This window comes from Artibeus jamaicensis, unplaced genomic scaffold (genome assembly GCF_021234435.1).
Source record: "Artibeus jamaicensis isolate MK-2021 breed Jamaican fruit bat unplaced genomic scaffold, CSHL_Jam_final contig_1998, whole genome shotgun sequence".
NCBI classification, from domain to species: domain Eukaryota; kingdom Metazoa; phylum Chordata; class Mammalia; order Chiroptera; family Phyllostomidae; genus Artibeus; species Artibeus jamaicensis.
This window is the reverse complement of record NW_026521407.1, coordinates 23,101,750-23,116,233: the sequence shown is the minus strand read 5'-3', so window position 1 is coordinate 23,116,233 and position 14,484 is coordinate 23,101,750. Positions and strand designations below refer to the sequence as shown.

The following is a 14,484-nucleotide window of genomic DNA, read 5'->3' as shown; positions in this document are numbered from 1 at the left end:
CACTTGTGCCCATTGGATTCACATAAATTTTGGTCTCCACCGGAGCTTTGCCCCTTACTAGTTGTGAGATCTTGGGCCTCAGGATTCAGTAATGCCTGGCATGTAGGGTGGTGCTCAAGGTGTGTTTGTCTTCTCCCCCATGTCCCCGCCTCTTCCCTCAGCTTCTAGAGTAAAGCAGGGTGGGAGGGAGAGCCGCTGCCCTTAGGAAACCCTCTCCTGGATCTTGGGGAGTGTGGCCCAGGCTCCATCAAGGCTGCAGGGGCTGGATGGCAGGGTTGCAGCCCTTCCCCTTTCTCAGGGTTTTCACCCCCATCCTCCTAAAGTGTGGACTTCCTGAGAGGACGACCAGGACTGCTGAGCTGCCTGCCATCCCAAAGCCCAGCTGCAAGCCAGTGTGGTGAGGGCTCCACCTCGGCCGCCTGCATGGAAGCCAGGCGGCAGCGGTGCCCACCTGGGGTCCTGTGGCTGGCCTTTGCCTCTCTGATAAGCTGTCTGCTTGTCCCTGGCCAAGCCAAGATCTACAGTCGCTGTGAGCTGTTCAGAGTGCTGCAGATTTTGGGCCTGGAGGGATATGAGGGCTACAGCCTGGCTGACTGTGAGTACCCTCTTCCTGGTTGGCCCTGCCCCTCCCATCACCTATTTCCCCTTCCTCCTGTCCCCACTCCCCTGCACTCAAGAGGTGTGGCCTCAAGAGCTTTCTGAATCTCAGTTCCCATTTGTAAACTAGGGCCACATAAGGTCACAGGCAGGGAACACCCAGTACTGATGGAATATGTAGCAGGCAGGCATCAGGCAGCCAAATCAGAATCGCCCTTCATTTCCTCAACAGTTAATGTCAGGATTCAAAGGAACAGAACAGTTTAGTCCCCTAATCTTTGTCTTGGTGTGATGGTCACGCATTCCCATGGATGCCTAGGGCAAACTGAGGAACCCAGTACTACAGAACTTTCCAAGCTCTGGCAGTTTGGGGTGAAGTAGAGCCCCACGTGGACCCATTTTCCCCTCGTTCTAGCCCCCTCTGCAGGTTCTGCCTGCATAATCTTAATCTTGCCTTGAAAGATTTAGTTGTCAGTCATTCCAGACATTTTTGGGGGCTTCACTAAGTGCAGAATAGTGAGATAATGGGAGGATTGCTGGCCCAGGAGCAGCAGGCCTGAAGTCCAGGCTTGACTGTTGCTATTTGGGAGCTGTCTGTAACCTTGAGTAAGTCAGTTTGTCCCTTAGAGCCTCAGTGGATTGGCCTGCCAAGTATGAGGGAGGGCATGTGCCTTGACCACCTCAAAGCAGATGTTGAGGCTCAAAGGAGCTAACAGGTGGGACCTGTACTGTGAGCTGGTCAGGGTTGGCCTTGACCATGTGACCCAAAGGCCTGTGTCTCCACCCTATGTAGGGATCTGTCTAGCTTATTACACAAGTGGCTTCGATACAGAACTTGTGGACCATGAACCTGATGGAAGTACCAACAATGGCATCTTCCAGATCAGCAGCCGGAAGTGGTGCAGAAATATCAAGCAGAAAGGCCCAAATCGCTGCCACATGTACTGCACCGGTAGGCTGGGCCTAAGCCAGGGCCCTGCACCAGCCTTTGCTTCTTTCCTATTTTGTTTGCTCCTCTTGCCTTTATCTCTGGGTGGGGACTTCCTTACATCCTGCTGGTCCTACCAAGGAGAGTGGGATGAAGCAAATGTTGAGGGTGGATCCTTCATGAATTAGATTTAGTGTCCCAGGTGAGAGGCTGTTCTGAGACCTAAGGAAATAGAGAGGGAATAACTTCTGATAAAAGACAAAAGTAATAGAGCCAGACGCATGCTTCTAGAGGGGTCAGGAGACAGGGCTGGGCTTAGGATGGAAGGGTGTTTGTGTGTGTTTAAGGGGAGAAACAGACACACAGACTAATTCTTCATGTATGACCAGCTCTGACTCTGCTCCCTCAACGTGTTTCTCCGCCTCACACCATAGACTTGTTGAATTCCAACCTCAAGGACAGTGTTGTGTGTGCCATGAAGATAAGTCAAGAGACCCAGGGTCTGAGCAGCTGGTGAGTAACTGGGCTGGATCCCCCAAGGGGAGGTGGCCAGGACTAGGGGGACATCGGAGGGAACTCACCTTTTGTGACTGCCCCCTGTGTCCCAGGCACCATTCCATGAATCTCAGTCTCATCTGCCCACCTTCCAGTGACAGGAATTTCTAACCCTGAAGAGTTTACAGACAACACCCAGAGTTTCAGGGAGGATAAGCCCCTCACTGGGGGTCGTGGTGCCAGGCCGGGCTCTCCCAGGCTCTGCCTCTGTCAGGATGTCTGCCTCCAGGCCCACTAGATCTGTGTCCAGCAAACCTTATTTGTTTGTTTTTCATCTGTGGCATCTTTGTCGAGCTAACTTTTATGAAAAGCCATGGTGCACAATAGATGAAATACTTAATCTCCTACTGGAAGCAGGGTGGGCTCTCCAGAGCCTCCCCTTGTCAGCCTTTGTCTTTCCTGCATCTTTACCACACAATGGGCAGCCCTCCTTCTGGGCTGGGGAGTGAAATTTGCATCAGTGGGGCACCAGACTAGACCTCTGGTTCACAAAGGGTCCTCCAGGCAGCGGCCCCATAGCCCACCAAGCTCTTCTGGTGGGAGCTGCACTTAGAGTCTGCAGCCGCCTTTCCTCTCATTTCTGGAAGTGAGATCATCCGGGGCAGCATGTGTGGATGGTAAGACACTCCAGGTGACTGGTGCCACCAGATCCACAAAAAGATGGGACAGTGACAAGGCTGGTGAAGTGACTAGAAGGCAGGAGTTGTCTAGGGAGGGACTAGAGGCAGGGGGGGGCAGTGTAGGAGCCTTCACAGGAGCCGAGGTGAATGCTGAGAGGTCGGGATGAGGATGGTTCCCCAGGGCATGGACAGCAGAAGGGCTGGGAATGAAGACCTGTGGGGAGGCCTAGGGACAGGGGCTCTATGGTCAGGGAGGGAGAGGAGGTGGACATGGCTGTGAATACAGAGAAGGCCTGAGATGGGCCTCGACAGTGCCCTCAGCTTTGGAGATACGAGGTTTGAGAGCAGGTGAAGCCCTAGGAACTGGATGTGGAGGGAGGCAGGCAGTGCAGGACGTGGTACATGTGTGTCAGTCAGATCAGGAAGTGTGAACCCGGCTCAGCAGGAATCCCAGGACTTGAGGCCTTGAGGGTGCCCCCTGCCCTGGGATGGACAACACTGGTCCTTTTGGGTAAATCTAACAACTACTCTTTTGTACTCTGGAGTGAACTCGTGGCATGTGTACTTTCTTAGAGGTGGACAAGGCTGATGGGAAGTGGTCCCAGAGGGTGGAAAGCGTGCAGGTTACCCCTCCACGTGCACACAGGGAGAAGTGCTCTGTGCTGGGTGCTGGGTGAGCAGATGGCTGAGACCCAAGTCCTTGCCCTCAAGGGGCTCACAGTCTAAAGGAAGAGAAGAGAACCCAGTAGAACATGCTGGTTTGATAAAGCAACAGAGGTTCCTTAGGGACAATCCTGGTCACTGGGCCCTTTGACATTGCCATCAGGGATAGCATTAGTTATCAAATTTGGAACCTTGGGAACTGGGACCAAGGGTCCCCACAGCCCCAGGATCTCACTTATCTTTCTCATGATGCCAGCATGACGCTGGAACAAGTTACAGCCCTGAGTCTATAAACTATAGTCACCAACAGTTGAAAGACCCAGGAGAACTGGGTGTGGGTTCAGGTGTGTTGTTCACTAGCTGTCACACTTGGGCAAGTAGATTTGTATCCCAGTCTCAGTTTTTCATGTGGAATACAGGGAACAAAGTATCTGCCCCATCTACCTTACAGGGCTTGGGAGGGAGGGTGGGGACAGGTGAATGGGGGATGGATGTGCCAGGGTGATGTGTCATGTAAAGGGAGCATCATGTCTGCAGAGGCAGCACGATGTAAGAAAAGAGCATCAGACTGGGCCCCAGAACTCAGGCGTTCACACTGATCCCTGAGTGAACTGGAACACATTACTCTGTCACCCCACTGGGGAAATAGGAGGCTTTGTAGATGATCGTTGTTGAGGGCCATTCTGTTCCTTTCTAACTTCTTCTAGGTGGTTCTTTGCTATGTGACACAGTTTCCTGTTCTCCCTTTTTCTTGCTAACCCCTTTGCTCTCCTCACTTCTGGTTTAGAGCTCCAGCCTCCTTCCTGCTCTTCTCTGAGCAGGGACTGAAAGCTGCAGCTGATTGGCTTCTCCTCTCCCCACTCTGAATCCTCAGGGAGGCCTGGAGGCATCACTGCCAGGGCCAGGACCTCAGTGACTGGGTGGATGGCTGTGACTTCTAGGGTCCTGTCTGGATGGACCAGGCCAGGCCCTGCTGGCGGGAAGATGTGGTTTGGGTCCTGCCCCAGGCAGGAAGACAAGCCAACTAATAAAGAATTGTTTGACATAAGTGTGTTTCTCAGCCATCACTGTGTTTTCAGGTGGCTTGTTGGAGCCCGAGCCTCTCAGGGTTTCCTCACCTGTCTACCTAGTAGGGCCCCAGGTAGGCTCCAAAACGCCTTCCATGGAAGGTGGGCCTCCATTCCTGGGGGCAGGGGTGGGTGGGGGTTCTATGACTCCCTTCAGCACACCTGGAAGAGTTTCCTAGATTCTTTACCCAAATGTAGGTTTGCCAGGTTTAGCAAAACAAGCAAACAACAAAAAGTAAACAAGGATAACAAAAACAGGATGCCTGAGTTATATTTGAATTTTGGATACACAACAAATAAATTTTACACTGAGTAGGTCCCATATTTTCATTGAAAATGATTTGTTGTGTACCTGAAATTCACACTTAGCCGGGTGTGCCACGTTTTATGTGGCAATCTTCCTGAGCTTGGTGTCTGCACCTCTGGCTTATCTGAGAGGACTCTTACTTTCTGCGACTCTGGTCCCAGAAGGTGGCCACAGTGCCTTGTCCCTCTGGCTGGTCACTGCTCACACCCTGTCAGCTGTCAAGGGGTGCTGCCCGGTGACTGGGTACAACCACAGGGGACTTGGGCTGGAACTCTCACCCTGCTGTCCTGTGTCATCTAGCAGCAGGACATTCAGGTGCCACTGACACTGATGATGGCCGTCACATTCCTGGGTAAGGAAGCCACCATTTGTCCTGCTGCCCACTACTCGGAGGCTGGAATGTGGGGTGTAGGGCCGGGGCAGCTCCCAGGCAGCCAGCGGGCGTTCTCCACCTGCCTCAGTGTGTGGGAAGCTCAGAGGCAGCAGCACCAGCTCCCACTGACCTGCAGCTCAGCGCCCAGGTCCCTTGGGAGGGACTGAGTGTGAAGAGGAAGGGGGCAGAGGCCCAGGATCATTGTGAGTGTGGTAGCAAGAGCAGCACTGAGGTGATGTCCAAGAGGCTGAGCCCTGAGTTCATTGCAGATCCAGGCCTGAGAGAACCCTGCAAGTACTGAACTGCTGACTGAGGTATGGTCGGTGACACCCAGGAAGAAGAGGGGCTGTGAGGTTGACCACCCCTCCCCATTAACCCACCATCTCCAAATGCCCCTGGTCACACCAGAGGGGTGGCTGAGTGTCCACAGTTGGTGAGGCAGGCCAGTTTCCTTCCAGTGCTGGTCAGTGTCAGGCCACTCCCATACCCACTGTGTCCCTCACCAGCTTTTGGTCCTGCAGCCCAGTGGAGCTCTTGCCTTGAAGTCAAGGTGATGAGACAACCTGAGGGCTGCTCACACAATGGACAGTGACGAGGGACCAGCTTCTTGCTGCAGTTGGGGGTTGGAGGGGGGTGAACTCCTAACGGATTCATTCTCACCAAGTCATAGGTAGGGAGATATGTCTATTTAATATTAAAGCAAACATGTGTGCCTGCCATGTGCTATGCCTTATGTAACTTAGACCCTAGAACAATAACTGTGGTAGAGGTACCATTTTAATCCCCATCCTACAGATGAGGAAATAGGCTCAGCAGATATGTTTGCACCCAGGTCAGAATAATCCTATGTGTGCTCTTAATCACTGAGAGGTGGCTGTTTGGGTCACCTGCAGTCTTCTCTCTCACCTGGGCAGAGTCTCATGACCCACCATCACTGTACAATTTGTACCCTCTACTTTGACTTCATGTTGGACTTCAGTTACCTGTGACCACCTGATGGCTCCACTAGGTCCCATTTGCCCAGGAGCAGGTGGAATGAGGTCTTTGGAATCACAGGTAGAGTTGTCCAAAGGACTTGGAGGCTCTGGGCTGACATGACAACCTCAGAGCCCCTCTAGTGGTGCTGGGCAGGGGTCAGGCCTGGACAAGATGTCCTGGGGACCTGGGGTGGGTGGTTGACCAGGAGAAGGTAGGGATGGAAGCCATGTATCCAGGGAGTGTGCCCTGAATGCTGGGGTGAGCTGAGTGTGCTCTAAGGTGGGTTGAGCTGGATATTGTCTGTTGCCCACCAATCACTTGGTGTTGGGCCTCTTTAATTTGGATGTAATTTCATTTGAAAGGAGGGCATGACATGACGTCTGAATTACACTAAAGACAAATGGCCCATAATTATGATATTAGGCAAGTGAGCCATTTCCTTAGAGTCATGGTGTGGAGAGCAGCTTCAAGGAGGCTGGACTCCAAATTTTCCATTCCAAGGTCATTATCAGGAGGCGTTTTTGTTTATAAACAAAAAGCATCATGGCAGCTCTGCTCAGAAATGAGTGAGATTTCAGCAATGGTTCAAGCCTAGGGCACAGCAGCATCCAGAGGACTTCCTATGTGCATTTTCTGGTGCCCTGGCCTCAGTGGTGTCTCATTCCTCAGGAACCAGGCCACAGGGATGTTTGCAAAATGAGGTTGCACTTAACCTTCTCCAACTGCTGGTCTCCTCAGCCCTCCAACTCACCATATGCATGAGATAATTTTGTGAAACCACAGCTCCTAGGTTCTCTGTTCATGTCCAGTTTCTGCTCATTCATTCATTTTGCCATGCTATTGCACACACTGCAGCAGGTGCCAACAGTTTAAAAAATTACGTGAGTGAAAACTCAGAATTGGTCATATCCTGTCTGTCTTTTCCCTCCCTCCTATAAGTGGGAACATGGCAGAGTCACTATGACATGATAGGAGAAGCAACCTGGCTGCTCCTGTGGTGCTGTGGTGGGTTCTCCTGGAGGAGAGTCAACACTCCTGTGGCACCAGGGTGGCTCTCCCAGCATCCGTGCATCTCAGGGCCCACAGACAGGTTCTGGGGCTCCATGACCCTCTTCAAATGGTGTGCAATTTTATGTCTATGTATGTGACCATGTGCATTGTTTTCTGGGGAGAAAGTTCATAGTTGTCACCTTATTTTTAATCCAAACAAGGTCAAGGATAATGTTTTACAGGAAGAAAGAAGAAAAAATAGAAAGTATATAACTTAATGTATCTGATGTCATAATAACTCTGAAAACTAGGCACCATCATGTCCATCATATACATGGGAAACAGAGATTTCTAAGCAGCCAGTTAAATGTTTGCTCAGATACTGGACACCATTCTCAACTTAGACTCATAGACTGTTAGTGTTGGGATGCACCAAAGAGATTTTCTGTCCATTTCCACCCCCTCACCTTTTATAGAGGGGGAAACTTGGGCCCAGAGGAACGGACTAAATTGTCCAAAGTTTTATGGTCAATTTATAACTGAAATAGGTTAGAAATACAGTTTTCTACTCTCTATCCCAAGTCTTTGCCAACCCATTGCTCCTGCAAAACCTGTGAGTGTAGGTCTCACTGAAAGCTAAGTTTCATTAGTAAAACACTCTCCTCCTCTCCCCTGTTCTCAGCCTAGGTGGTTTCCATTGAACTGTTTTAGGGTCCCCAGCAACCTCATGGCCCCAAATACACTCAACCTCCAGGCCTTCAGAAAATACAAATGCAGGCACAAACTGATTCCTTGTGCCAGGAATCTTCAATGAGTGGGGAGAAGCTATTGGCCAAATTAGTCAACCCTTGGCTTCGGAAGTATCTTCCTAGACACTTGGAGCTCAGAGGCAGGAACTTGGAGGACTTTAGCTGTTTACACCCCCATGTGTGGGAACATGGCCCTTCATCCTCTGGCACCTGTCTCTCACAGGTAATTTTGGACACTCCTTTTTGGCTCCTATGCTTGCATCCCCTGGATCTCTCTGAAGTCCCTGAATGGTGCCTTGTCTGTGACTCCTGTCCCCCAGGCTTTACATATTCTGCTCTCTCACTCTCCTTCTACAAAACTTTTATTCATTTTTACTAGTCACCTCTTTATCTGTCAATATTCCCTGCTCAGGGGATCAATTCCTTGAGGGCAGGTGTCCAGCACATAATAGGTAGATGATCAGTAGGAGTGAAATGAATGGCAAACATGTGTTCTTCTTGTGTCTCCCCTTCCTTCATGTACCTGATGCCTTCCCAGCTATACCTGGAAGCTTGATCTGTGTGGCTTCGGGTCTGCCTGGCTACGCCTGGATCTGAGCTGGTGACACACCCCTGGAGGAAACAAATCCCTGGCCTCTTGAGCCTCCCTTGCTTCCCTGAACTGGGGAACATGTTCATGGGCACTTTATGGAGACCCTTACCTATGCCCTGAGTTCAGTTCTCAGAATTGAAACAAAATCTCTGTGCTTGTGGGTGAAGAACTCCCAGGTCTGTCTCTGGGCTCAGGCAGATGGAGGTGAGCAAGTGAACTTTACCTGAGAGAAGAGCTACCCACCTAGGGCATACCTGTGGGCTGGGCTTATCTCTGACTTCCTTTTTCCCAGCTCACCAACCACCTTTTGGTAGACATCTGGTGTGGACCCTTTCTTACTAGGTGTGCTTATGGTAAAGACTCTTATAAAAACAGCTGCAAGCTGAAAAGGGGAAAATAAAACTCTGGCCTTTCTCTGCCAAAATAACAAAGCAATGGCATGTGAGCAGTCAGCTTCATCTTGGGTTGACTACTCACAGAAATGCTTGGTCCTTTCTCTCTCCCTAACTGTGGCAAACTCCATGTGCCATTATTTTATTGACTGATTGATTCATTGATTGATCTCACCCTCTGAGGTCACTGATAATCCAACCTTATGGTTTGGGCTTGTGATTGTTCCAGACCCCTGGTCTTGATGTCATCGTTTGGGTCAGTCTTGAAAATGTGACATATCCCTATGTCTCCTCTGTCTACCAACCTCCTCCAAGTCTCCACTAAGGAAATGATCACATACGTGGTTACTTGTTTGAAATGAAGGTAAGAACTCCTATCCCCACTCCCAGGAGTTTAGGAGACAACTCTGTCTTTGGTTAAGAACCAATCAATAATAATCAATATCTGGCAATTGATTTGCTGTCTTGAATTTCCTGCCTTTTCCCCCTTTGAACAGGTCAAGTTTGTAGACCTGTTCCAACATGAAAAAAGCCAGAACCCCCCTATTGGAAAGAGCTGGTGCATATGTGAGGCCAGAGGCAATCCAAACCCATTGGAGTAGTTTTTGCTTCATCTCAGAGTGATCTGATGTTGGTTGTTTGTTTTGAAGGGGAAGCCAGAAATCCAACAAAGCAGTTTGAATTGCAACTTAATCTATAGGTTTTTTTTAAATGTTTGAAACTTGAAAGAGGACTTCTGGCCAACATGGAGGCATATGTAGACACACTGTACCTCCTCACACAACCAAAAGAAGGGCAACAACAAATTTAAAGACAAAAACAACCATAACTACCAGAAAATTGAACTGTATGGAAGTCTGACAACCAAGGAGTTAAAGAAGAAATATTCATCCAGACTGGTAAGAGTGGTAGAGACAGGCAGCCGGCTGGAGAGGACTCTCAGCAAGGCAACAGCTGGAGGACTGGGTGAGGTGGCATTTGGCAGACAGGGTGGTCCCACATTTGCATGCGGATAAACCCGGAGGAACAACTGGGGAGTGAGACAGACTGCAACTGAGGGTTCCAGTTCCAAGAAATAAAGCCTCAAAGCCCCCAACAGGAGAGTTCCTTGGGGAGACCCACAAGGTCCCAGAACGTACACAAACCTACTCACCTGGGAATCAGCATCAGAAGGGTCCAATTTCATTGTGGGTAGCTGGGGAAGTGACTGAAAACCAGCAGAGAGGACTTCCGCCAAGATGGAGGCATAGGTGGATGTGCCGTGCCTTCTCACACAACCAAGATTAGAGAAAACTAAATATTAGCAACAGAAAACACAGCCAGAACACGGAAAATTGAACTTTTTGGGAGTCCGTTAACAACAAATTCTTCAGCCTGACTGGTAAGGGGCGAAACCAGCGGCTGGCGGAGCAGGGTTGCACAGGAGGACTCGGTCCCCACCACGGCAAGCGGCAGTGGAGGGCTCTGCCATTTCCCTGCTCTGACCCCACCTCCACATACAGCGTCATAACCCAGCGACTCTGAGTGGCCCGGCCCAGGTGAACCACCTCAGGCACTGTTCCTCCGCACCCAGCTGTGAGAAGCGGCAGAGGGGGTCGCCATTTCCCCGCTCTGGCCACGCCCCCACATACAGCGTCACAACCCAGCGACCTGGGAATCTAAGGCGCCGCTTCTCACACTTAAAGGGCCCGAACAGACCAAGAATGGCGCAGGAGGATCTCAGAGCCCCAGAGCCAATAGATCTAAGCGATGAAGAAATAGCAAAACTCACAGACGCACAGTTTAAAACATTGGTGATCAGGATCCTCACAGAACTGGTTGATTATACCGACAAATTAGACAAATATATGAAGGCGAAACTAATTGAAATGAATGGAATTGCACAGGACACCAATAGCAATGAAAAGGAAACTGGGTCTCAAATCAATGGAGTGGACCAGAAGAAAGCAAATAATGGCCAAACAGAAAAGAGTGAAGAAGTAAGAATTCAAAGAAATGAGGAGAGTCTTAGGAACCTCCAGGACATCTTTAAACGCTCCAACATCCGAATTATAGGGGTACCAGAAGGGGGAAAGGCACAGCCACCAGTGGAAAACTTATTTGAACAAATAATAAAGGAGAATTTCCCCAATCTGGCAAAGGAAATAGACTTCCAGGAAATCCAGGAAGCTCAGAGAGTCCCAAAGAAGTTGGACCCAAGAAGGAACACACCAAGGCACATCGTAATTACATTAGCCAAGATTAAAATGAAGGAGAGAATCCTAGAAGCAGCAAGAGCTAAGGGGACAGTCACCTACAAAGGAGTCCCCATCAGACTGTCAGCTGATTTCTCAAAAGAGACCTTACAGGCAAGAAGGGGCTGGAAAGAGGTATTCCAAGTCATGAAATCCAAACACCTACAACCAAGATTGCTCTATCCAGCAAAACTTTCATTTAAAATGGAAGGACAGATAAAGCGCTTCTCAGATAAGTTCAAATTCAAGGAGTTCATCATCACCAAGCCCTTATTATATGAAATGTTAAAGGGACTTATCTAAGAAAAAGAAGTTAAAGAAACATGAACAGTGAAAGGACAACAAACTCACAGTTATTAACAACCACACCTAAAATGAAAGCAAACTAAAAGGACAGCTAGATCAGGAGTGGAAACATAGAAATGAAGATCTCAAGGAGGGTTAGCAACAGGGGAGTGGGAGGAGGAGAAGGGGGGAGAAGGTACAGAAAACAAGTAGCATAGACAGTAGATAGAAAATAGATGGGGGGGCAAGAATAGCTTGGGAAATATAGAATCTAAAGGACTTGAGACACATGGTCATAAACTAAAGGGGGGGTAATGGTGGGGATGAGGGGTAGGGTGGAGGGGAATAAAGGGGGAATAGAACAACTGTAACAGCATAATCAATAAAAAAATAAAAAATAAATAAAAAAAAGAAAAAAAAATAAAGAAAAGAGAAAAAAAAAAGCAGCAAGAGAAAAGGAGACAATTACCCACAAAGAAGTTCCCATAAGACTATCAGCTGATTTCTCAAAAGAAACCTTACAGGCAAGAAGGGGCTGGAAAGAAGTATTCCAAGTCATGAAAGGCAAGGCCCTACATGTGTGATTACTCTATTCAGCAAAGCTATCATTTATAGTAGAAGGACAGATAAAGTGCTTCCCAGATAAGGTCAAGTTAAAGGAGTTCATTGTCACCCAGCCCTTATTATAGGAACTGTTAAAGGAACATATCTAAGAAAAATAAGACAAAAATATGAACAGCAAAATGACAACAAACTCATAGCTATTAACAACTGAATCTAAAAAAACAAAAAACAAACTAAGCAAACAAGTAGTACAGTAACAGAATCATAGAAATGAGAACACATGGAGGGTTATCAGTGGGGGAGTGGGAGGGGGAGAGAGGGAGAAAAGGAATGGAGAATAAGTAGCATAAATGGTAGGTAGAAAACAGACAGGGGGAGATTAAGAATGGTATAGGAAATGTAGAAGCCAAAGCACTTATATGTGCAACCCGTACACTTGAACTAAAGTTGGGAAATGCATGTGGGAGGGGGGTGTACAGGGCAGAGGGGAATAAAGGGGGGGGGGAAATGGGACAACTGTAATAGCATAATCAATAAAATATATTCAAAATGTGTGAAACTCCTAAACTGGAATAAGGCAGAGCACCCAATAGTCTCCAGACTCACTGAATAGACATTTTATTTGGTTCCTGTCCCTGACGGGAGCCTCTGAGGACACTCCCTGCTCTTTCCAGCCTGGTGTCATGAGAAGTGAGTTTGTCTCAGGAGACAGACTTCTGGGCTCTGGCAAAGTCTGGAACAATGATTGCTGTCAGTCCTTCTCGCTTTAAGTGGATTTACAAATGGAACTGCAAGCTGGGGAGCATGGGGATATACCCTGGCACTGCCACTAACTTACTGGGTGACCCCAGGCAAGTCTCTTTTCTCCCTTTTGGGGCTGCCCATTTGGAAAATGAGAACAATAGGCTAGAGGATCCAAAGAGCCTGTGGTAGGGGAATAATGGTTCCCAAAGATGTCCACACCCTAATTCGGGAACCCGTGAATGTTACTTCATATGGTAAAATAGACTTTGAATGTGATGAAGTTAATAACCTTGAGATGCCCTGGATTATCGGGTGGGCATAGTCTAATGGCAAGGTCCTTGACAAATGGAAGAGGGAAGCAGGAGAGGATCTGAGTTAGAGGGAGATATGACTACAGGACATTGTTATATGATGTGAGAGGGATTTGACCTGCCATTGCTGGCTTTGACAGAAGAGGAAGAAGCCATGAGCGGAGGAAGGTGGGTGGCCTCTAGAATCTGTAAAGGGGAGGAAAGGCTGCCTCCCTTAGAGCTGTCGGGAGGGACCCAGCCCTCCTGACTCATTGATGTTAGCCCAGGGAGACTGGTGCCAGATGTCTGGCCTCCAGTATTATAAGATAATATGTGAGTAGATGTGTTGTTTGAAGCCAGTAAATCTGTCATAATTTGTTATGGGGAGGCAATAGGAAATGAGAACAGTGCTCCTTCCTGCAACTTTTCATTGTTTTTAAGAATTTGAACTCAGATTTGCCAACAGGCTAGGGCAACCTCAGCTGAGAGGAGACATCACAGGGACTTTGGTCCAAACTGCCTCCTGGTTGTCCCTGGTGTTGCCACCTCCCAGCCATCGATTGTACATGAGTGTGGCTGGTTTGACTTGTCCCACTGGGCAGTGGAGGAGTGCTGTCATAGCACCCTGAGCCTGAAGGGACTTCTAGAGGTCATCTGTGAAGACATAGGTAAGGCGTTGTATTATCTTTATTCTCACACTAAAGGAATTGAGCCCAAAAGGTGTAGGGTCTCATCCATTGCCAGGCAGCTCCTGAGAGATGAAGTCATGGGACTGGACTCCTAATTCTTGATGTGGGGCTCTTTTCAACTAGTCACATTGAGGATATACCTCTCCCTTGTTTTAGCGGGTTAGGTAGGAGAGAGAGAGGGAGGGAGAGAGAGAGAGAGAGAGGTCAGAACCTCAGACCTCTGGTCTAGCCAGTGCCTCTGTGCATCTGTGCATGGGTGGAAGGCACAAACCACAAGTAACCTGTCTTCCCAGCTTTAGGGGAGACTCTGAGTTGGGAGTGATGGGGGGAAAATCTGTCCCTATGGAATTAGCACGGTGCCTTGAGGAATCTGCCTGATTCTGCCTGAACAGCAAACTCTCTTTTGCCACAGAGGAGCTTGAAAAAGCAGGTCCCCCCACCCCCAAAGGCACCTCCCACTTCCTTTTCCATCTGGACATCTTCTCAGGTGTCATGGGGAGCAAGGCAGAATGCAAATGTGACCCCTGCAGGGACAAGCTGGTCTGTTTGACAGGGTGAAGGAGGGAGATGCAGAGAGGGTGCTGAAGCTGTGGTGTGTGAGAGGGAGGCCACGCAGGGGCCTGTATCCAGCCCAAGTTCACTGAAGGGGTCAGGAGGAGTCAGGACACAGATGGAAGAGCAGAGGGGTGTGAAGGCCTCCTTTCTGGTTTTCAGGTCTGGGCAGGTCTCTACCTCCCCTTTTTCAGACCATGGTCTGGGCAGTGTCATTCGGACTGTGGACTGCAACCTGTCAATGGGTCATGAAGTCATTTACAAGGCTGCGATCAATAGTTTATACAGATTGAGAATAGACTATAGCGTGTGCAC

At 49.0% G+C, this 14,484-nt stretch overlaps 1 protein-coding gene across 1 annotated transcript; it reads left to right on the top strand.

Annotated features, from left to right (window-relative positions):
• The first annotated feature begins 357 nt into the window (after nt 1-357).
• On the top strand, nt 358-4,304 carry LOC119036268 (sperm acrosome membrane-associated protein 3-like). Its single transcript, XM_053657334.1, has 4 exons — nt 358-595; nt 1,391-1,549; nt 1,960-2,038; nt 4,238-4,304. The coding sequence occupies exons 1-4, from the start codon at nt 424-426 to the stop codon at nt 4,302-4,304; spliced, it is 477 nt and encodes a 158-aa protein (XP_053513309.1). The 5' UTR covers nt 358-423.
• Nucleotides 4,305-14,484: the final 10,180 nt, after the last annotated feature.